General features: G+C 44.6%; 1 protein-coding gene across 1 annotated transcript in view; it reads left to right on the forward strand.

Annotated features, from left to right (window-relative positions):
• Nucleotides 1–20,488, forward strand: part of tex2l (testis expressed 2, like) — a 34,934-nt gene extending 14,446 nt beyond the window's left edge. The window contains exons 2-12 of the mRNA XM_045709982.1: nucleotides 2,334–3,762; nucleotides 4,865–5,065; nucleotides 5,373–5,700; nucleotides 6,224–6,474; nucleotides 6,574–6,723; nucleotides 6,902–7,001; nucleotides 9,104–9,263; nucleotides 11,203–11,334; nucleotides 15,546–15,761; nucleotides 19,439–19,559; nucleotides 19,771–20,488. Of these exons, the coding sequence (XP_045565938.1) occupies nucleotides 2,365–3,762; nucleotides 4,865–5,065; nucleotides 5,373–5,700; nucleotides 6,224–6,474; nucleotides 6,574–6,723; nucleotides 6,902–7,001; nucleotides 9,104–9,263; nucleotides 11,203–11,334; nucleotides 15,546–15,761; nucleotides 19,439–19,559; nucleotides 19,771–19,950 (3,237 nt within the window). The 5' untranslated portion in view covers nucleotides 2,334–2,364 and the 3' untranslated portion in view covers nucleotides 19,951–20,488. The remainder of the gene's footprint in view (nucleotides 1–2,333; nucleotides 3,763–4,864; nucleotides 5,066–5,372; nucleotides 5,701–6,223; nucleotides 6,475–6,573; nucleotides 6,724–6,901; nucleotides 7,002–9,103; nucleotides 9,264–11,202; nucleotides 11,335–15,545; nucleotides 15,762–19,438; nucleotides 19,560–19,770) is intronic.
• Nucleotides 20,489–23,058: the final 2,570 nt, after the last annotated feature.

Genomic DNA, 23,058 nt, shown 5'->3' on the forward strand with positions numbered 1-23,058 from the left:
CTTAGTAAAAGGAACATGACAGCCTGCTTGGAGTTTGCCAAAAGGCACCTAAAGGACTCTGACCATGAGAAACAAGATTCTCTGGTCTGATGAAACCAAGGTTGAACTCTTTGGCCTGAATGCCAAGCGTCACGTCTTGGGGAAACCTGGCACTATCCCTACAGTGAAGTATGGTGGTGGCAGCATCATGCTGTGGGGATGTTTTTCAGCTGGAGGGACTGGGAGACAAGTCAGGTTCGAGGGAAAGATGAACGGAGCAAAGTACAGAGAGATCCTTGATGAAAACCTGCTTCAGAGCGCTCAGGACCTCAGACTGGGGCAAAGGTTCACCTTCCAACAGGACAACGGCCCTAAGCACACAGCCAAGACAATGCAGGAGTGGCTTCAGGACAAGTCGTTGAATGTCCTTGAATGGTCCAGCCAGAGCCTGACTTGAACCTGATCGAACATCTCTGGAGAGACGCTCCCCATCCAACCTGACAGAGTTTGAGAGGATCTGCAGAGAAGAATGGGAGAAACTCCCCAACTACAGGTGTGCCAAGCTTGTAGGGTCATACCCAAGAAGACTCTAGGCTGTAATCACTGCCAAAGGTGCTTCAGCAAAGTACTGAGTAAAGCGTCTGAATACCTATGTAAATGTGATATTTCAATTTTTTTATTTATATATTTGCAAATATTCTAAAATCCTGTTTTTGCTTTATCATTATTGTATATTGTGTGTTGATTGATGAGGGGGGAAAATTATTTAATCCATTTCAGAATAAGGCAGTAACGTAACAAATATGGAAAATGTCAAAGGGTCTGAATACTTTCCAAATGCACTGTAGTGCATCTCATAGGGTCCTTATCATCATCTTCCTCCTGTCCACTGATCTACACATGCTCTTTTCTTGGACTGACTTGGACTACTAGCTGCCTTTAATGCCTATAATGTTATATCCAGGCCTACTGCCAATTCTGCCATTCAGCTCTTTAATACCATGGTGTAGAATAGATGTTAAAATGCAGGCTGTCAAAATGGCTGCCCGGAGGAGGTGATTGAAAGCATCTCTGACTACCGTTCATCTTAGTATTACATAAGCTGCTCTTTAAGCTGCTGAAGCAGTCATCAGATCATGTTGGCGGGCTGCTCTGGACTGTTCTGGGTTCTGACGGCAGGGATCAGAGTAAAACCAACTGATGTCTCTTAGACGGATGAGTACCAGAGACACATACAGTACATCTTATTTTCTCTGAGAGTGGAATCTGAAGTGCCTTGATTGAGATGAATCTAAAAATCACTTGGTTGCATGGCAACAATGCAGAGACGTGTGTATAATAGATCCCCAATCATACGATTGGTCAGAGCTGAAGTGCACATAGGCTTACTCTATGATGTGATAGGCCAACACCCCTACAAACAGTGTTTACATCAGGCTTATATGAAAAATTTATTTTCCCTGTTCATATACATGAAATTATTCATATATTAGTCTAGCCTTGTGAATGAGTGTAATCTTACATTTTAATCAGTACTTCTTCCACCCAAAATCTGCATGGTATTTGGAGCAACAGGCCCCCAAAGTACAGCATTGGATTCAAGCCCAGTGCTCTGTCCTACTTTAAACAACATTTGGGGAGGAAACTCTCTTATCTATTTCGTTATAGGCCCTACTTTCCAAGCACACACCTACACACATACAGTACACACACACACACACACACACACACACAATCACTAGTCACTTTAATAATGCCACTTTAATAATGTTTACAATCTTGCATTACTCATCTCATATGTATATATTGTATCTATACCATCTATTGTATCTTGCCTATGCCGCTCGGTCATCGCTCATCCATATATTTATATGTACATATTCTATTCATCCCTTTACTTAGATTTGTGTGTATTAGGTAGTTGTTGTGGAATTGTTAGATTACTTGTTAGATATTACTGCACTGTCGGAACTAGAAGCACAAGCATTTCACTGCACTCGCATTAACATCTGCTAACCGTGTGTATGTGACCAATAAAATGTCATTTGATTTGATTTGAAATGTGAAGTGACAGCAGCGGGAGACAGAGAGGTTGTTATCGGGGGCCTAATTCAGATGTAGGCAAATGTCAACACAGAGATTTAAAATGATGTCATTTCCCTTTGCTTGCCAAGCTACATTCACACCTCCTTGCATGAACACGAAGGGCGGACTCTCACTGAAAGGAATGCTAATGATGAAAATGAGGCGTAACATATGAAAAGAAGCTCTCTCTCTTTCTCTTCTCCCATTCTCCTGGGATTTAATCAGGAACAGTAGCTGACTGGGTTGCTCTTTCTTTTGCTGACTCCTAGGTGCCTCGGGTCTACAATGATAAGACAATAAATGGCAGAGATAGGAGAAAATGTGGCAAGAGGAAGAGAAGGAGGAGATGATGGAGTGGGAGGTTTAAGGCCACCTCATGACCCCCAGAGCCCGGCCCACTTTCCCTCTTCTGCTCCCCCAGTTAGGGCCCACCATGGTGGGCTCAGGAGGGGCATCGTGATCCAGCTAACAGGCACAGAGGGTGAGTGGGACAGTCTGGATGACAACGAGCTCATCTTCCCCCTTGAACACAACGACTATGACGACCAGACTCCCTACATCTCCCTCTCCAAGGAGAGACAGAACTCCACGGAAGAGGAGAACCAACACTGCTTGCACTCCCCAGCCTTCCACGTACCCCTCTCCCCCTCCTCACCTGGGTCCCTGGGGGACTGCTCCAACTCAGCCCCCAGCTTCCTCTCCCCCAGCCTAGCCACCCCCACCCACCGGCCACTGGCTAGCCTGGTCAAGTCCCTGTCCACGGAGCTGGAGCTCCCTCATGGCTCATCTCTCAGACCCAGGCCCTTCCTCAGCCTAGTCAAGTCCATCTCTACTGAGATCTCCCGCTCAGAGCCAGAGGTGTCGCAGTCCAAGTCTGACTCCCGCCTCAACCTGCACCTGCAGTGGAAGAACCTGACTCAGCCTAAGGGAAGGAGTGACGGAGACTCCCGTACCGCGCCACCCTCGCCCATCGCTCTATCCCCGTCCGAGGGCACCAAGGCGGGCTTCTTCAAGATGGAGCTGGAGGACACGAAGCGGAAGTTCTCTGAGGCTATGCAGGAGCCTATGTTCAGTAAACCTATCAGTATTTTCAGTAAGATCATGGGGGATGAGAAGGATAATGCAGCAGCAGGCAGCCCCAAGCACCAGAGAGCTACAGGCTCCCCCAGCTCCAGAGGTGTCTATGTGGGGAAGATGGACAGCACGGAGGTGGGCGTCACAGAGTCTCCGCTGCGGAGCGCCAAGAGAGCGGACGGTGACTCTCCGCCGGTGTTTGACTGGCCGTGTGCCAGACATCCCAGGAAGGGTCTGCCCACTAGAACATGTTCTGTCCACGATCACCACGGTAACAAACTCAACGACAATTCAGAGGAACTGGAGATCTGCACCTATGATGAAGTCATGCAGGTCGTGGCCATTGAGAGTCATCATCACAGGCGCCCGCGGAGATTGCCTGGTTCGCTGATCTCCTCAGGATCCCATCGTGTGGTTGTTCAACCCACCTCTCCACCTCCTCCACCACACATGGTGTTGTTCTGTGTGGCTGTGTTGTCCTACGCCTACTTCATCCTTCCCCTGGGCCCCTATATGTCAGGCCTGGCTCTGGGCACGGCCTTTGGCTTCCTGCTGGGGCTGCTGCTCATCAGGCTGGGCTCAACCAGACACACAGCTCAGCCACATCCACACAGAGACGTTCAGGCCCTGACTGGTTGTTAAGCAGGCTGATGCCCTCGGCAACGAATCAGACATCCTCAAGGTAAGTTAATGTTCAATAGTGAAAACTTTTTCCCCAAAAAAGATAAGAAGCTGAAGGTGAATTCCTTTTTGTACACTTCATTTCTCTCAGCACAAAAGACCAGCTAGGTCTGAATGGGAACTTATAACCATGGAGGCAGAAAATGGCCTTGGTCTTTACAGATCTTGACATCCACACAAGAATTGGCTGAATAGAAAACTATCTTTTTAAATCCTCCATACTGTGGCATGCACTTCTTAGAACTTTTGTTCCTAAAACAAGTCAGCACTTCCCATTCCCCCCTCTCTCCCTCACTGAGCCTGAATCCTTTCTAATGTAGTGCCTGTGCGATAGCTCAAAGTGCCAGGAATGCAATTAACGTCGGCCAATAAAAAGTTCCTCCAAACTTAAAGAGATACAGAGCCTCATTAGTGTTGTCTCCCTTGGCCGAGAACAGCAGGGCAGAGCACAGAAGAGCAGAGCACAGCCCTGCCAAATGCAGGGTATAGCTCCGACCCAGCATAGTCAGCTCTAGAGGCAATTAACTGAGCAAGAGAGGCTGGGGCTGTGCAATTTCACAGGTTCATTGGCAGGCAAAACATTCTTATCAGTGGTAAAGTGTAGCGCCACCGGGGGAAAGAGAGGTTATCTTCGCGAGGAGGGATAATTCTCTTGGTTAATTGGTGGGTTTGTTTATAAGGTGGATGTCAGACTGAGCCTTGGGGTGAACAGTTAGTCGTGGACATCAGTGCGAGGGAGTTTTGAGACTTTTCCTCTAACACTAACACCATTTAAATGACCTCGGCACCCCGAAGAGTCAAGTCTAATATTGATAGATATTTTGCTTTGTAGCTTTCTCTATGTGTCATGGTGTATGTTCACTCTTTGACTAACTGCATTGAGATGTGTTCTGAAGGACAAGCTATTATCAACATATAAAATAGCTGGTTACACAACAGCTTGTCTTAGTCATTGAAGCATGCTGTCTCAGTGTATTCCCATGTGACGTTCAGGTATTCGCTTACTGTCTCACTATATAACTGGGTATATTCCCATTGGTTTCAGGGCTGGCTGAACGAGATGTTTGAATACGACCCAGAGACCTACCACCTGTCCCTGACCCACTCTGTGTTCGCCACCCTGGAGGGGCACTGCCTTCGCCTGGACTACCCCAGGAACAACATCAGCCGCAGAGCCACCTACGATGAAAAGCCTCCCGAGGCTGTGGTTGTCAGCTCACGCTGCTTCCAGCTACGACACAGCAAGGTCTGTCTGCTTGGTCTGTCAACTTAGCCTCGCTGTTCAAAGCTTAACGCTTCATTTGAGGAAATATGACGCAAGGTTTTATATTTTATTCATTGACTTCATAAAACATTGAGATGTTTTTAAAATGTATTTTATGTGTGTGTTACATACAATAATCACATCAGTAGTGGTCCTCTGTAGCTCAGTTGGTTTAGCATGGCATAGCATGGCGCTTGCAATGTTTTTTGAGATGGTCTGAAAGCATAATAATCAGATGTATTAATGTTGTGTTATAAGAGGTTTCTAATAAGTCTAGTTGTAATACCAGGTGTTCCTGCTGCCCTCTGAGCTAGCCCGTAAGAGGCTGTGGAACCTGAAGTACCCTATCTGCATTGAGCTGGCAGAGGGAGAGGGGGTCATGGAGGAGGAGAGGGGCACAGTGGAGACCCCAAGAGAGGAGCAGGGGGGAGACCCCCAACTCCAAACACGACCCACCTCCAACCCCAAACCAGCAGCCAACCTCCCTACAACCATATACCTCTTCGGACGGACAGGAAGAGAGAAGGAGGAGTGGTTTCATCACTTCCTGTCCGCGTCCACGGTAATGGAGAAGGAGAAGGAGAATGAGAGGCCTGGCAGATGTGTGTCCAGATCAGGTAGGATAACTGTTTTTGTTTGTTTTTGTTGTTTTGTATGGTTGTCTTTTTTCCTCATTTAATTGACTTTGCGTTAGTATTTTATTTGTGTTTTTTGCATAATGACAAAGCTTCACAGTACATATATTGGCCATGAAAATATAATGCATTCGCAATACATGTGGAAAGGGAAGGATAAATCAAGCAAATGTTACTCTAGTGGATTATATGCTCCAGTTCCATGTATTCCAGGATGATTCATTTGTAGATTACAGATGCGTGGACATGTAGGAGAATATAGTACTGTCGTGATGCTCTCAAAGCACTTAACCACACATGTTTCTGCCCCTGCTCTGGTCTGTCCTGGTAGTAAACTGAACAGTGTTGTCCTCCATCTTAGACAGTCCACTAAGTCCCCTGAAGCTAAATCTATCGCTGAGAATATTACACATTTCCTTACAGATGCACTCTCATGTAACACTTAAAAGAAATGATCACAACAATGTAAAATCTGTGAACCGACAGCTGTCATGTCTGTATCTAGATGTGCCGGTAGTGCGAGGGGTGAGCCCCTCAAGACGGTCCCAGGACAGCAGAGGTTCCAGCAGGATTGGGAGCACTGAAGAGGATCTCCCCGTTCCCCCTTCTGCCCCTTCCATCCAAACATCCAGGGTGGGCTCTCCGCTGCTGGACTACCCCACCTACATGGCTCGTTTCCTGCCCTCAGAGCAGCCCAGCCCCCTGCCCAGTCCACCCCTCAACAGCACAGAGACAAGCCCCACCAACAAAGTGAGGGTGAGTTCCGCTGACCACCTGAATGAAACATCTAGAAAGAGATAGATTATATAATTAAATAGTGTGTTAATCTGTAGTGGCGTATCTATTTCTCTACAGTGCACCTGTGATTTCCCAGAGTTCCCGGGGGAGGGCCACACTGACTGGGTCAATGCACTGATTGGTCGAATATTCTGGGACTTCCTGCGCGAGAAATACTGGGTGGACATTGTCTCCAGAAAAATCCAGAAAAAGTTGAGCAAAATCAGAGTGAGTATGTGAGCTCTCACAGTGTAAAATCCCCTCTTCAGAAGTAAGGGGAGCTTGTACAATGTTTCTATCTGGTCATTTTCTAGTAGTATATAGCCAACGTAACCACAAAATCCACTGGAAACAAGTAAAACAGAGGAGCGAAATGACATTTCTTTGTTTGTTTGTGTGTGTGCAGCTGCCTTACTTCATGAATGAGCTGACTCTGACTGAACTGGACATGGGCTCCTGTCTGCCCCAAATCACCAGTGTGTCCAGACCTGTTGTCAACAGCAGAGGCGAGTGTCAACGACAAAGCTCACTCTTCTTTTTTACTCTCCCTGATGTTTCTGCCGTGATGACTAGGGCCTGGTGTTTTCCAGACCATGTGACCTGACCAGGAGAAACTCTGCGGCCCAAACATGGTCAGGAATAACTCCTGACCCTAATGATGACACAGCGATACAGCCCACTCTGCATACAGTACATGAAACTCTCAGAGCACCAATTAGTGAAAGACAATGACAGCGTGTCATACTTAGTCTAATCTAGATTCTGGAGGGGTACTTAGAAGCAGATTAAATGGATTTGCCCTGATTATGAAGGTCTGCAAATTACAGCAAATTACGACAGATTATAATTCCCCAAAAGAATGATGGTGACAAATGTGGACTGTGCAGGGGGAGCTCTGTATAAATCTGTAAATGGGATGGTGTGTGATTAGAGAGGCATGGATGTGACGTAGGTCATGTTGCCTTGCGCAAATTGTGATGCAAGCAGAGAGACATGAGGAAAGGGCTTATAGACTAACCCTCTTTGGAGGTACTAAGCTAACACATGGAATTGTTTTAAGATGGTCATACCATGGATAATTTAGCTATTTTAGGACCCCTTTATGTATAATAATAATAATAATAATATTTGCAAAAATATTTAATTTGGCCTTTAGTACGATCGCCCATAGAAACACATTGAATTCATAAATGGCAAAAAATATAGTAAAAAAAACTTAGCATAAGGAATAAGGTTTTGAAGTATCTGTCCTATATCTAGCAGATATAAGAAAGTTCAGGAAATATCTATATTTTTTGGGACACATATTTAACCCCTTATTTTTTGGGGCACAAAACTACCTCTATACTTCCATTCGTTTGTATGGGGTTCCTTCAGACAAGTCCCATGACTATTGTGGGGTTCGTATAGCAAAATGGAGAACACCATCGTGTTCCTGAGAGTCTTCCCTTTCCATAGAAGGGTCATAACGTTCGGACGCTACAGACATTTCTGTGAGAAGACCGATTTTCGGGATGTCTCATGGTCTGAGAAACAACGCTGTAGCTCAGCCACCTTCCACCGTAGATGTGATATCACTAGCATAATCTGACAGATTGAGATGTGATATCTCTAGCATAATCTGACAGATTGAGATGTGATATCTCTATCATAATCTGACAGATTGAGATGGGATATCTCTATTATGATCTGACAGATTGAGATGTGATATCTCTATCATAATCTGACAGATTGAGATGTGATATCTCTAGCATAATCTGACAGATTGAGATGTGATATCTCTATCATAATCTGACAGATTGAGATGTGATATCTCTATTATAATCTGACAGATTGAGATGTGATATCTCTAGCATAATCTGACAGATTGAGATGGGATATCTCTATCATAATCTGACAGATTGAGATGTGATATCTCTAGCATAATCTGACAGATTGAGATGTGATATCTCTATCATAATCTGACAGATTGAGATGTGATATCTCTATTATAATCTGACAGATTTTGATGGGATTGTTTTATTATGTTACTTAGATTGACGCACGGGTGCGTCAATAGACTATTAAGGACAAGCCAGCAAATCCTGTCCAAGCACTATAAATGCCCCCGTTTGTATGCGTTCGCAGATGCACACACTCAGAGACACACACACACATAGACACACATAGACACACACACATATAGACACACCACCACCAAACCAATATGCTGCATGTCCCCAGCAGGAGGTAACAGCTCCCTGGCTCACTGAGATTACAACAGATTACTGTAATAATATCGACTCATCTGATGCTCAGTACTCTATCATAATCAGATGACATGAGCAATGGACCATCTCTTCCCTCTCAATCATCTGATCTGTCTCTTAATCTCTGTTCTTGTGTGTGTGTGTGTGTGTGTGTGTGTGTGTGTGTGTGTGTGTGTGTGTGTGTGTGTGTGTGTGTGTGTGTGTGTGTGTGTGTGTGTGTGTGTGCATGCGTGTGTGTGTGTGTGCGCGTGTGTGTGTGTGTGTGCATGCGTGAGTGTGTGTGCGCGCATGCGTGTGTGCATGCGTGAGTGTGTGTGTGTGTGCGTGCATGCGCACGTGTGTGTGTGTGTGTTCTCCAGGCTTGTGGCTGGAGCTGGAGGTGGTATACACTGGGGCCCTGCAGATGACCCTGGAGACCAAGATCAACCTGTCCAAACTGGGCAAGGAGGGCAAGGAGGGCAAGGAGGGCAAGGAGGGAAGCCTGGACACTGACAGCCTCACTGATACTGGCAGCCTAGGGTCAGTCACATTACAGTTAGTACTGCACTATCATCTAAAATAAAATATATCGTTTACTGTACAACATGCATTTTACGTAGTACAACTAACGTTATTATTTAATTGTAAATTGAACTGCAAAATTACTAGCCTGGGTTCCAGTCTGTTTGTGCTATTATGGAATTTTTGCACAAAACAGATCTGGATTTCAGGCTACAATATAACCACTGCCTTGCGGCATCTATGCTGACATCCTGGTAATGATTAGCTGCTATGCTCTGTCAGAGGTGGCAGACAATTAATGATAATTAAGAGACCAACCTACAAAATCCCTCTTAATCTGTCAAACTCCTCTAATAGTGAATCTTTGAACAGAGCCTGTGGATGACAGAGCTCTCTATGCATGACAGAGCTCTCTATACATGACAGAGCTCTCTGTACATGACAGAGCTCTCTGTACATGACAGAGCTCTCTATACATGATAGAGCTCTCTATACATGACAGAGCTCTCTGTACATGATAGAGCTCTCTATACATGACAGAGCTCTCTGTACATGACAGAGCTCTCTGTACATGACAGAGCTCTCTATACATGACAGAGCTCTCTATACATGACAGAGCTCTCTATACATGACAGAGCTCTCTGTACATGATAGAGCTCTCTATACATGACAGAGCTCTCTGTACATGACAGAGCTCTCTGTACATGATAGAGCTCTCTATACATGACGGAGCTCTCTATACATGACGGAGCTCTCTATACATGACGGAGCTCTCTATACATGACAGAGCTCTCTGTACATGACAGAGCTCTCTGTACATGACAGAGCTCTCTATACATGACAGAGCTCTCTATACATGACAGAGCTCTCTGTACATGATAGAGCTCTCTATACATGACAGAGCTCTCTGTACATGACAGAGCTCTCTGTACATGATAGAGCTCTCTATACATGACGGAGCTCTCTATACATGACGGAGCTCTCTATACATGACGGAGCTCTCTATACATGACGGAGCTCTCTATACATGACAGAGCTCTCTGTACATGACGGAGCTCTCTGTACATGACGGAGCTCTCTATACATGACGGAGCTCTCTATACATGACAGAGCTCTCTATACATGACAGAGCTCTCTATACATGACGGAGCTCTCTGTACATGACGGAGCTCTCTATACATGACGGAGCTCTCTGTACATGACCGAGCTCTCTATACATGACAGAGCTCTCTATACATGACGGAGCTCTCTATACATGACGGAGCTCTCTGTACATGACAGAGCTCTCTGTACATGACAGAGCTCTCTATACATGACGGAGCTCTCTATACATGACGGAGCTCTCTATACATGACAGAGCTCTCTGTACATGATAGAGCTCTCTATACATGACAGAGCTCTCTGTACATGACAGAGCTCTCTATACATGACAGAGCTCTCTATACATGACAGAGCTCTCTGTACATGACAGAGCTCTCTATACATGACAGAGCTCTCTATACATGACAGTTGATTAGTTGGTCTGTTTCCAGATTTAAATAGATTCCTACAGTAGATCCTTGTTCTGTCATAAAAATATCCTCTTATTTGTTAAGCATGTATGAGCTTGTTTTTACAGCATGTTTGGCTCTGCTGAATATGGTTTTATTTAGGTGTCAAATCCATAAAATGTCTCTATTAGGTTTGTGGATAAAGCTAGGGTTGGGGCTGAACTGTGGACATGAAGCTAAGGTTGAACTCAGATGAGGATTAAGGTTAGTCTCAGTGAGAGCTGAAATCATTTTTCTCTCATGCTTAGCCAGAGCGACTTACTGTAATACATTTTCACTCTTTTTTGTATTAGTTGCCAATGGGAAGCAAACCCACAACCCTGGCATTACAAGTGCCACGGTACACCAGCTGAGCCACACGAAACACTCAGGAAACCTGTGTTGTTGTGTTTTGTGTCCAGGTCCAGACCCATCCTCAGTGTTTTGGCTGACAGCGATGAAGAGTCCTCCAGCGCCGGCTCTTCAGATGAGGAGGAAGTACTGCTCTCAGAGCACCAAAGCATTGTGGGAGAAAAGGGGACTCTACCTGGTGCTGAAGGGTAATTGATGTCTCTTTCTCTTACACACCAAATATAGTCGGCCATGTAGAATGATGCGGCCAAGACTTTTTCCTGACTGTGACCTGACTGTGACCTTGTGCTGTATTTGCCTCGATTCAATCCGTAGCGATGACATTCGGTTTTGTAGCTCGTTTTACATTTAAAGGCAATGTTCCCACGTTAGCAGAGACTGCATTCACGGTAAACGCTGAATATGTCGGCTTAATCGTAAATGATCTTGACATTTCAAGCGTGCTATAGCGCTGAACTTCGAGCCCTAATTTCATCTTCTATAGTCACAACCAGAGTTGTGGACTCGAGTCACATGACATGGACTCAAATATGACTCCAGTCACAAATTTGATGACTTTAGACTCAACCTGATAGAAAATAAAATAACTTGGGACTTGACTTTGACTCGAGACTGATGACTTGAACTTATCTGGCCAGGTTTTGTAATGTTTTGTCACTCATTTTGTGGCACAGAGTCTATGTGGATTACTGTACACCAAGCCAGAGACAGCAGCACAGCATCGCCCTTGCAAAAAAACCTGCAACAGATTGGCTAGTGAAACGCACACTCGGCACTGTGATCGGACCAGCAAACTGTCAATCAACACAGGTCGGGTGGCAAGCTAGTGAACAGATTGCTAAATTGCTGTACAGCTATGGGATCGGGTGCACCGCAAATGTCAAATTATAGAAGAGAGGATTGCCGTAATACATATACAGCTCCAAAAATTGCTTGGTGATTAAGAACACTTTGCAAGCTCATCAGTAATGGGGCAACAATTGCTAGCATAGGCCTGCTGGTATTTTGGTATGCAACAATTGCTTTAAATTGGTAATTTACATATCAAACTTGCATTTGGAATTAGTTTAAAATGTATTATTACTGTAGTAAAGATGCACCATTGCACACCTCTTCACTTATGCTCTCCAAACTGCTTTTTTTCTCTTGTTGAAGTGTTTGCTGTTGCTTTCACACGTTACAGTGCAGTTTTGCCCTCTACCTGTTTGAGCTCCTGTTAGACAGATTCCATGTGGTTTCTCAAGGGGAGGCTGTACAGTCTGGCCCTCTACCTGTTTGAGCTCCTGTTAGACAGATTCCATGTGGTTTCTCAAGGGGAGGCTGTACAGTCTGGCCCTCTACCTGTTTGAGCTCCTGTTAGACAGATTCCATGTGGTTTCTCAAGGGGAGGCTGTACAGTCTGGCCCTCTACCTGTTTGAGCTCCTGTTAGACAGATTCCATGTGGTTTCTCAAGGGGAGGCTGTACAGTCTGGCCCTCTACCTGTTTGAGCTCCTGTTAGACAGATTCCATGTGGTTTCTCAAGGGGAGGCTGTACAGTCTGGCCCCTCTACCTGTTTGAGCTCCTGTTGGACAGATTCCATGTGGTTTCTCAAGGGGAGGCTGTACAGTCTGGCCCTCTACCTGTTTGAGCTCCTGTTGGACAGATTCCATGTGGTTTCTCAAGGGGAGGCTGTACAGTCTGGCCCTCTACCTGTTTGAGCTCCTGTTAGACAGATTCCATGTGGTTTCTCAAGGGGAGGCTGTACAGTCTGGCCCTCTACCTGTTTGAGCTCCTGTTAGACAGATTCCATGTGGTTTCTCAAGGGGAGGCTGTACAGTCTGGCCCTCTACCTGTTTGAGCTCCTGTTAGACAGATTCCATGTGGTTTCTCAAGGGGAGGCTGTACAGTCTGGCCCTCTACCTGTTTGAGCTCCTGTTAGACAGATTCCATGTGGTTTCTCAAGGGGAGGCTGTACAGTCTGGCCCTCTACCTGTTTGAGCTCCTGTTAGACAGATTCCATGTGGTTTTTCAAGGGGAGGCTGTACAGTCTGGCCCTCTACCTGTTTGAGCTCCTGTTAGACAGATTCCATGTGGTTTCTCAAGGGGAGGCTGTACAGTCTGGCCCTCTACCTGTGTCCATTCAGATAGGACAGGTCACGCCTGATACAGAGGCTATTTATTTTGGCCTATTGCCCTTGTATATTTTGTATATGGCGCGTTCACCATTGGATCACCTGTAAATAAGACTTGTAAATAAATCTACACTCCGAGCACTTCAACCTGCCTTGCCTTCTGCTGATTTCATGCCCTTATGGCTGCTACAAATAAAGGGCCGTCTGGTAGCCTCAATAAATAGACAAGGATTTGTAGTTGAACAAGTAGATTTTATTTTTTACTCGACTTGAGACTTGACTTAAACTTGTGACTGGACTTGACTTGACTTGCTCTTAGAATGCACGATATGGACTTGACTCGAGTTTTGCCCCGTTCCGCTTGGGACTCTACTTGAGACTCGGACCTTGTGACTTGAGACTTGCTTGTGATTAGAAAAATAGTGACTTGGTCCCACCTCTGGTAACAACAGATACAGTGCATTCGGAAAGTATTCAGACCCCTTCCCTTTTTCCACATTTTGTTACGTTACAGCCTTGTTCTGAAATTGATTGAATAAAATATGTTCCTCATCAGTCTGAACACAATACCCCACAATGGCAGAGCAAAAAGAGGTTTAGATATTTTTGCAAATGTATATAAAAAAAACTGAAATATTACATTTACATAAGTATTCAGACCCTTTACTCAGTACTTTGTTGAAGCACCTTTGGCAGCGATTACAGCCTTGAGTCTTCTTGGGTATGACGGTACAAGCTTGGCACACCTGTATTTGGGGAGGTTCTCCCATTCTTCTCTGCAGATCCTCTCAAGTCAGGTTGGATGGGGAGTGTCGCTGCGCAGCTATCTTCAGGTCTCTCCAGAGATGTTTGATCGGGTTCAAGTCTGGGCTCTGGCTGGGCCGCTCAAGGACATTCAGAGGACGTTCAAGGACTTGTCCCGAAGCCACTGCTATGTTGTCTTGGCTGTGTGCTTAGGGTCGTTGTCCTGTTGGAAGGTGAATCTTCGCCCCAGTCTGAGGTCCTGAGCGCTCTGGAGCTGGTTTTCATCAAGGGTTTCTCTGTACTTTGCTCCGCTCAACCTTCCCTCAATCCTGACACTTAATTATTTATTTTTTTAAACCTTCATTTAACTAGGCTTTAAAACATCCCCACAGCAGGATACTGCCACCACCATGCTTCACCGTAGGGATGGAACATGATTTACTCCAGATGTGACATTTGGCATTCTGGCCAAAGAGTTCAATCTTTGTTTCATCAGACCAGAGAATCTTGTTTCTCAAGGTCTGACAGTCCTTTGGGATGTCATGTGCCTTTTACTGAGGAGTGGCTTCCGTCTGGCCACTCTACCATAAAGGCCTGATTGGTGGTGTGCTGCAGAGATGGTTGTCTTTCTAGAAGGTTCTCCCATCTCCACAGAGGAACTCTGGAGCTCTGTCAGAGTAACCATCGGGTTCTTGGTTACCATGGCCCTTCTCCCCCGATTGCTCAATTTGGCTGGGCGGCCAGCTCTAGGAAGTGTCTTGGTGGTTCCAAACTTCTTCCATTTAAGAATGATGGGGGCCACTGTGTTCTTGGGGATTTTAAATGTAGCATGAAATGTTTGGTACCCTTCCCCAGATCGGTGCCTCGACACAATCCTGTATTGGAGCTCTACGGACAATTCCTTCGACCTCATGGCTTGGTTTTTGCTCTGACATGCACTGTCAACTGTGGGACCTTATATAGACAGGTGTGTGCCTTTCCAAATCATGTCCAATCAATTGAATTTACACCAGTTGGACTCCAATCAAATTGTAGAAACATTGCAAGGATGATCAATGGAAACAGGATGCAATTTCAAGTCTCATAGCAAAGGGTCTGAATACTTATGTAATTTGCAAACATTTGTAAAAACCTGTTTTGACTGTCATTATGATGTATTGTATGTAGATTGATGAGGATTTTTTTAAATCCATTTTAGAATAAGGCTGTAACGTAACAAAATGTGGAAAAAGTCAATGGGTCTGAATGCTTTCCGAATGCACTGTACTTTGACATCACTTTCCCAGAATATAGCTTACATTTAAGTTACTAAGGCTGGATTCAATCCGTATCGCAAAAGATCTCTATTAAAATATGTGAATTGTTAATCGCGCTATGAAGTGGATCTTCAGTGCTATGGATTGAATAGGGCCCTTAGTTTTAGATCATAGCGGTGCAGGTCATAGCAGTGCTGTTTTCATTTGTGACCGGTGTGACATTTACCTCTGAAGGCATAAGTCCTCTCATGTATGTCCTCTCTCCTCCTCTCCTCCCCTCTGCAGGATTGCTGCTGGTGGCGGGAGGACAGGCAGGCGGATTTTGAGATTTGTAGACAAAATTGCTAAGTCTAAGTACTTCCAGAAGGCGACAGAGAATGAGTACATCAAAAAGAAGATTGAGGAGATGTCCAACACACCCCTGCTGCTGGCAGTGGAGGTTCAGGAGCTTTCTGGAACACTGGCTGTCAACATCCCTCCTCCCCCTACTGATAGAATATGGTACGGACCACACTCAACATCCCTTATCTCCCTACTGATAGAATATGGTACGGACCACACTCAACATCCCTCCTCCCCCTACTGATAGAATATGGTACGGACCACACTCAACATCCCTCATCCCCCTACTGATAGAATATGGTACGGACCACACTCAACATCCCTCCTCCCCCTACTGATAGAATATGGTACGGACCACACTCAACATCCCTTATCTCCCTACTGATAGAATATGGTACGGACCACACTCAACATCCCTCCTCCCCCTACTGATAGAATATGGTACGGACCACACTCAACATCCCTCCTCCCCCTACTGATAGAATATGGTACGGACCACACTCAACATCCCTCCTCCCCCTACTGATAGAATATGGTACGGACCACACTCAACATCCCTCCTCCCCCTACTGATAGTATATGGTACGGACCACACTCAACATCCCTCCTCCCCCTACTGATAGAATATGGTACGGACCACACTCAACATCCCTCCTCCCCCTACTGATAGAATATGGTACGGACCACACTCAACATCCCTCCTCCCCCTACTGATCGAATATGGTACGGACCACACTCAACATCCCTCCTCCCCTACTGATAGAATATGGTACGGACCACACTCAACATCCCTCCTCCCCTACTGATAGAATATGGTACGGACCACACTCAACATCCCTCCTCCCCTACTGATAGTATATGGTACGGACCACACTCAATATCCCTCCTCCCCCTACTGATCGAATATGGTACGGACCACACTCAATATCCCTCCTCCCCCTACTGATAGAATATGGTACGGACCACACTCAACATCTCTCCTCCCCTACTAATAGAATATGGTACGGACCACACTCAATATCGCTCCTCCCCCTACTGATAGTATATGGTACGGACCACACTCCATATCCCTCCTCCCCCTACTGATAGAATATGGTACGGACCACACTCAACATCCCTCCTCCCCCTACTGATAGTATATGGTACGGACCACACTCAATATCCCTCCTCCCCCTACTGATAGAATATGGTACGGACCACACTCAATATCCCTCCTCCCCCTACTGATAGAATATGGTACGGACCACACTCAACATCCCTCCTCCCCTTACTGATAGAATATGGTACGGACCACACTCAATATCGCTCCTCCCCCTACTGATAGTATATGGTACGGACCACACTCCATATCCCTCCTCCCCCTTCTGATAGAATATGGTATGACCCACTCTCACTCAAAGTTACTCTATGACAGAGATCATGAACTCGATTCAGCCGCAGGATGATTTTTTCTTAAGCAGAAGGTCAGGGGGGCCTGAACATAATTGCAAATAATTTGTAGACTGCAAATTGACCGGAAAAAGCCCAAACAGATATAATATTTGACTAAAACATAATCATTTCAAACCTTGCTTACATTTGTATACGATCACGTGTCTCTTTATTATGCACGGGAATACTTGGGAACAGATTTCCAAAATTATAATCTCTTGGAGCTGACTTCCTGGTGTTTTTACAGAACGCTGCAACCTGCCTGGTATTCAACCTTCCCACGTTCTCTCATCTCACCCCATTCTGCCGCACACCAGGCTCGCATCCACTACAAGACCATGGTGCTTACTCCCCCCCCCCACCTCCCCAATTCAAACAACCTTCTAGCTCTGAGTCACAGCTCTTACTCTACGTTATTGAGGAAAAATGTAAACTCAGCAAAAAAATACATCCTCTCACTGTCAACAGCGTTTATTATTCGGCAAACTTAACTTGTGTAAATATTTGTATGAATATAACAAGATTCAACAACTGAGACAAACTGAACAAGTTCCACAGACATGTGACTAACAGAAATTGAATAATGTGTCCCTGAACAAAGGGGTGGGTCAAAATCAAAAGTAACAGTCAGTATCTGGTGTGGTCACCAGCTGCATTAAGAACTGCAGTGCATCTCCTTCTCATGGACCGCACCAGATTTGCCAGTTCTTGCTGTGAGATGTTACCCCATTATTCCACCAAGGCACCTGCAAGTTCCCAGACATTTCTGGGGGGAATGGCCCTAGCCCTCACCCTCCGATCCAACAGGTCCCAGACGTGCTCAATGGGATTGAGATCCGGGCTCTTCGCTGGCCATGGCAGAACACTGACATTCCTGTCTTGCAGGAAATCACGCACAGAACGAGCAGTATGGCTGGTGGCATTGTCATGCTGGAGGGTCATGTCAGGATGAGCCTGCAGGAAGGGTACCAAATGGTGTAGGAGGATGTCTTCCCTGTAACGCACAGCGTTGAGATTGCCAGCAATGACAACAAGCTCAGTCCGATGATGCTGTGACGCACCGCTCCAGAACATGACGGACCCTCCACCTCCAAATCGATCCTGCTCCAGAGTACAGGCCTCAGTGTAACGCTCATTCCTTCGATGATAAACATGAATCTGACCACCACCCCTGGTGAGACAAAACCACGACTCGTCAGTGAAGAGCACTTTTTTCCACTCCTGTCTGGTCCAGCGATGGTGGGTTTGTGCCCATAGGCATAACGTTGTTGTCGGTGATGTCTGGTGAGGACCTGCCTTACAACAGGCCTACAAGCCCTCAATCTAGCCTCCCTCAGTCTATTGCGGACACTCTGAACACTGATGGAGGGATTGTGCGTTCCTGGTGTAACTCGGGCAGTTGTTGTTGCCATCCTGTACCTGTCCCGCAGGTGTGATGTTCGGATGTACCGATCCTGTGCAGGTGTTGCTACACGTGGTCTGCCATTGCGAGGACGATCAGCTGTCCGTCCTGTCTCCTTGTAGCACTGTCTTAGGCATCTCACAGTACAGACATTGCAATTTATTGCCCTGGCCACATCTGCAGTCCTCATGCCTCCTTGCAGCATGCCTAAGGCACATTCACGCAGATGAGCAGGGACCCTGGGCATCTTTCTTTTGGTGTTTTTCAGAGTCAGTAGAAAGGCCTCTTTAGTGTCCTAAGTTTTCATAACTGTGACCTTAATTGCCTACCATCTGTAAGTTGTTAGTGTCTTAACAACCATTCCACAGGTGCATGTTCATTGATTGTTTATGGTTCATTGAACAAGCATGGGAAACAGTGTTTAAACCCTTTACAATGAAGATCTGTGAAGTTATTTGGATTTTTACGAATTATCTTTGAAAGATAGGGTCCTGAAAAAGGGACGTTTCTTTTTTTGCTGAGTTTATTTCTTTGCCTGTGTTATGTGGTTGTCCCACCTAGCTATCTTAAGATGAATGCACTGTAAGTCTGGTTAAAAGGTTAAAAGCGTCTGCTAAATTACCAAAAAATATATACATTAAGTTACATGTTTTATGTCCAACAATGATATGTATTGTTTTTATTTATATTTTTTTATAAGAATAATTTTGCTCAGAAAACTCCCCAGTTGGGGAAGCTCTATGGCGTTGTCCTGAAACACCCCCTAGCCTCTAGTCTACATTCACTCCGATTCACTTTATCTCTTCATTTACGTACTTGCTTCTTCAGCATGAAAGAGCATTACTTTTCTTTTTGTGACAAGTTGAACAAAGGGTCAGGAAAATGATAGCAACCAATGATAAGACCACATTTTTTATAAAGGTTAGGTCAACATGGTAATTGCCTTCGGTTACTGTCTCTGTATTTATTGATGGTCCTATATTTGTGCATGTGTGTGTTCCAGGTACAGTTTCTGTGTTCCTCCCAAGCTGGACCTGCATGTCAGACCCAAGCTGGGGGAGAGGGAGGTCACTTTCTGTCACGTGACCGAGTGGATCGAGAAGAAGCTGCAGGATGAGTTTGAGGTTAGACTTCTCTTTCCATTCCTGCTGCTCCACCTACTCTTTTCCTCTCTCTCCCCCTCCCTTCCCTTGTATCTCTCACCTCTTGCCCTCCCTTGTCTTTTCTCATCCAGCTCTTCCTCTTTTACTCTCCCCTGCCTCCCCTTCCCCCCAAATCCCAAGTAAGACAATCTATCCCCAAAAAAACAATTAATCTATCTTCTCTCCATTCCAGAAAGTATTTGTTCTGCCCAACATGGACGATATGTACCTGCCTCTGATGCATTCTGGGATGGACAGTCCTCCAGCTGGGCTGCTGGAGGAGTGTCCAGCCCAGTTGTCACACTCACAACACTCCTCCATGGAGTCCATCGAGAGGATCTCTCAGGACAATACTGCTGCAGACTTGGACTAGTGCCTCTCTGTGGCCCAATGACACTAAGACACCCCTGAAATTCTCAAAGCACATCAAGTACACTGAACAGAAATATAAACGCAACATGTAAAGTGTTGGTCCCATGTTTCATGAGCTGAACAAAGGAGAATTTATATCTGTAATAAAGTTTTTGTGGGAAAAAACTCATTCTGATTGGCTGGGCCTGGCTGCCCACCAAGTGAAATCCGTAGATTAGGAACAAATGTATTCATTTAAATTGTCTGATTTCCTTATGTGAACTGTAACTCAGCAACATTTTTGAAATTGTTGCATGTTGCTTTTTTTTTTGTTCAGTATAGATGTGCCACCAAATGTAGTGAGATACTGTATACTACAGAACTTCAACCGACTTTAAGTGATACCTTCGGTCAATGTTTACATGTGAGGAACAGTAAAGAGATGTGTGTTTGCGTGTTGATTTGATTTTTTACAGTTCAATGTCCTTTTGATCAGACAGTCCATATTTAATACGTGAAAGATGAAAACGATCATTAAATAAAACCAAGACATATAGAAATGTTTTTATGTCGTGTTTTTAATCATTCAAGATTTGGATTTGCCAAAACACAATAATCAACCTAATAGAAACATTATGAAAATAAAACAATTCATCAGAATACATCTGCAGTATGTACAAAATACACCAAAATGAAATTAAAAGTTTAATTAAAATACAAATCTCTTTAATTTTCATAGTTACGCATAATCATTATTTTATATAAAAACCCTTATCTCATTTAAAATGTCATTAATAATTTGTAAAATACAAAAATAAACCCTGTTCCCATGCTACTCTCCCCTGTAGTCTCCCCCTCTCCATATCCCTCATACACCTCTCCTTCCCCCTCTCCCTCTCCATATTCCTCTCCCTCACCCGCCTGTCCCTCCTCTGCCTCTACCATGACCTCTAGACTCTCACAGATGAGTGCCACCTGCCTCCTGACTTGTGTCATGGTGGTCTGCATTCTCCTCATTTTCCTTCGGAGGGCGCTAGCGATGGCTCTGTGGTTCTGCCTCTGGGACTCCACCTGCTGCTTCAGTTGCCTGGGGTAACCATACTCATCATCAAAGAGGATTCATCCATTTACACCAAGATCATTTCTATATTGTCAATGGGAAATTCTAGCCTGGAATCCAAAGTGAAAATCATTCCTTTTCAGGGATATTCCATTTGAATTGACAGGAAAACTCACCTCATCTACTACAAAAGAAGGAAAGTGAGGAAAACTTCTAAATGTAAGATACAAATGCCATGTCCATTCTGGCCCACCTCATCCACCCATTCCCAGTGTTTTAACGCCCACCCACTTGAAGCAGTTGTGTTGGGTCTGGGTGGCCTGTGTGAGCAGAGCACCACAGCCCATGGGGCAGAGCTGGCTCCAGGGCTGACCGGTGCACCAAGGAACTCCTCAGACAGAGGGAACGTGGCCAAGCAACCATCATTGTTACACTGCATGGGAGAGTGAGAAGGGGAGAGCAGAGAGGAGAGAAAGTGGAAGACTGTGGGAAAGTGCAAGTCAAAGATTGTGGTCACTTGTTTACAAGATTTAGGGATAGTTCTAAATTTACTGGGGGGGGGACTGGTCCAGCTCAAGGTGTCATAAAAAACAAAAAAAACTATGTTAAACATATTTTCACGACCCTCCCCTGTACTGTAAAAAAATGTGCACATGTTAATGACCACAAATAACAATAACTGTAGCGACCCTGTGTTTATAAACGTGGATATCAACTTTACTACTTTTGTGGCGCAGTCGATGCCACGCAGGGCTACAGGCTAGAATGTTGAGGGTTCGCCGACCAGAACAGACGAGCTCAGTCTCCTTGCCTGTATCATTTACACTACGATCAGAGCCAGCTGCAGGCAACAATCAACTAGGAGGAAATCACATTTTCAACATTTTGAATTATTGGGACAGTAAAGTATTTTTTGTACTTTTGGCTCTATATTTGACAAGTTTGGATTTAAAGTGCAGACTGTCAGCTTTAATTTGAGGGTCTTTTCATCCATATTGGGTGAACCGTTTAGAAATTACAGCACTTCTAGGGGAGCAAAAGTATTGGGCCAAATTCACTTATATTTTTATTAAAGTAAAGTATTTGGTCCCATATTCATAGTGCACAGTGACTACATCAAGCTTGTGACTACAAACTTATTGGATGCATTTGCAGTTTGTTTTGGTTGTGCTTTATTTTTTAGAATGAATGGTAAATAATGTATTGTGTCATTTCGGAGTCACTTTTATTGTAAATAAGAATATAATATGTTTCTGAACACTTCTACATGAATGTGGATGCTGCCATGATTACGGATAATCCTAAATTAATCGTGAATAATGATGAGTGAGAAAGTCACAGAGGCACTAATATCATACCCCCATTGATAACTTTCTCACTCATGAATATTCACGATTTTCTCCCCTAAAATTGGGGCGAACATGTACGAACAATTGCTTCAAATTAAAGCTGAGTCTGCACTTTAACCTCATGGTCATTGTTCAATTTCAAATCCAAACTTTTGGAGTATAATAAAAAAATGCTTCACTGCCTCAATAATTAAGGAGGGCACTGTATATACACACAGTACAAATATTTTTTTAGGTTTGGGACTTATTTCCATTGTGGTCCCTATTATTTACATAGATACATATACAATTACATAGATACAGATACATTACATAGATACAGATACATTACATAGATACAGACTAAAAGGTTATACTGTTCATTCATTAGCCAGATTTTAACATTCTTTTAAAAAGTGATTATGGTTGGTATGGCTTTGAGTTACTGTGGTAGTTTGTTCCACTCAACAAATTGGTATCTAAAAATGTGTTCTTACCAGATAGATTTAAACAGTGAGTATTCAAGTCTCTGGCTCTGGTATTATGCTGGTGAAGATCTCTAACAAATAAAAAATAGTTAGATAGGTATCTGGAGTCCGTAATAATTCTGTGGACCAGACCAAGTTCAATTAATACTACTCTTTTTTTCCACAGACAGCCTGCTTAGCTGCTTAACATGTTTGACCTCCACAAGGGGAGAATTCAAGCACAATTCTTAAAGGCTTGTTTTGGCTGGTCTTTA

This window comes from Salmo salar, chromosome ssa28 (assembly GCF_905237065.1).
Source record: "Salmo salar chromosome ssa28, Ssal_v3.1, whole genome shotgun sequence".
In the NCBI taxonomy this organism is placed as follows: Eukaryota; Metazoa; Chordata; class Actinopteri; order Salmoniformes; family Salmonidae; genus Salmo; species Salmo salar.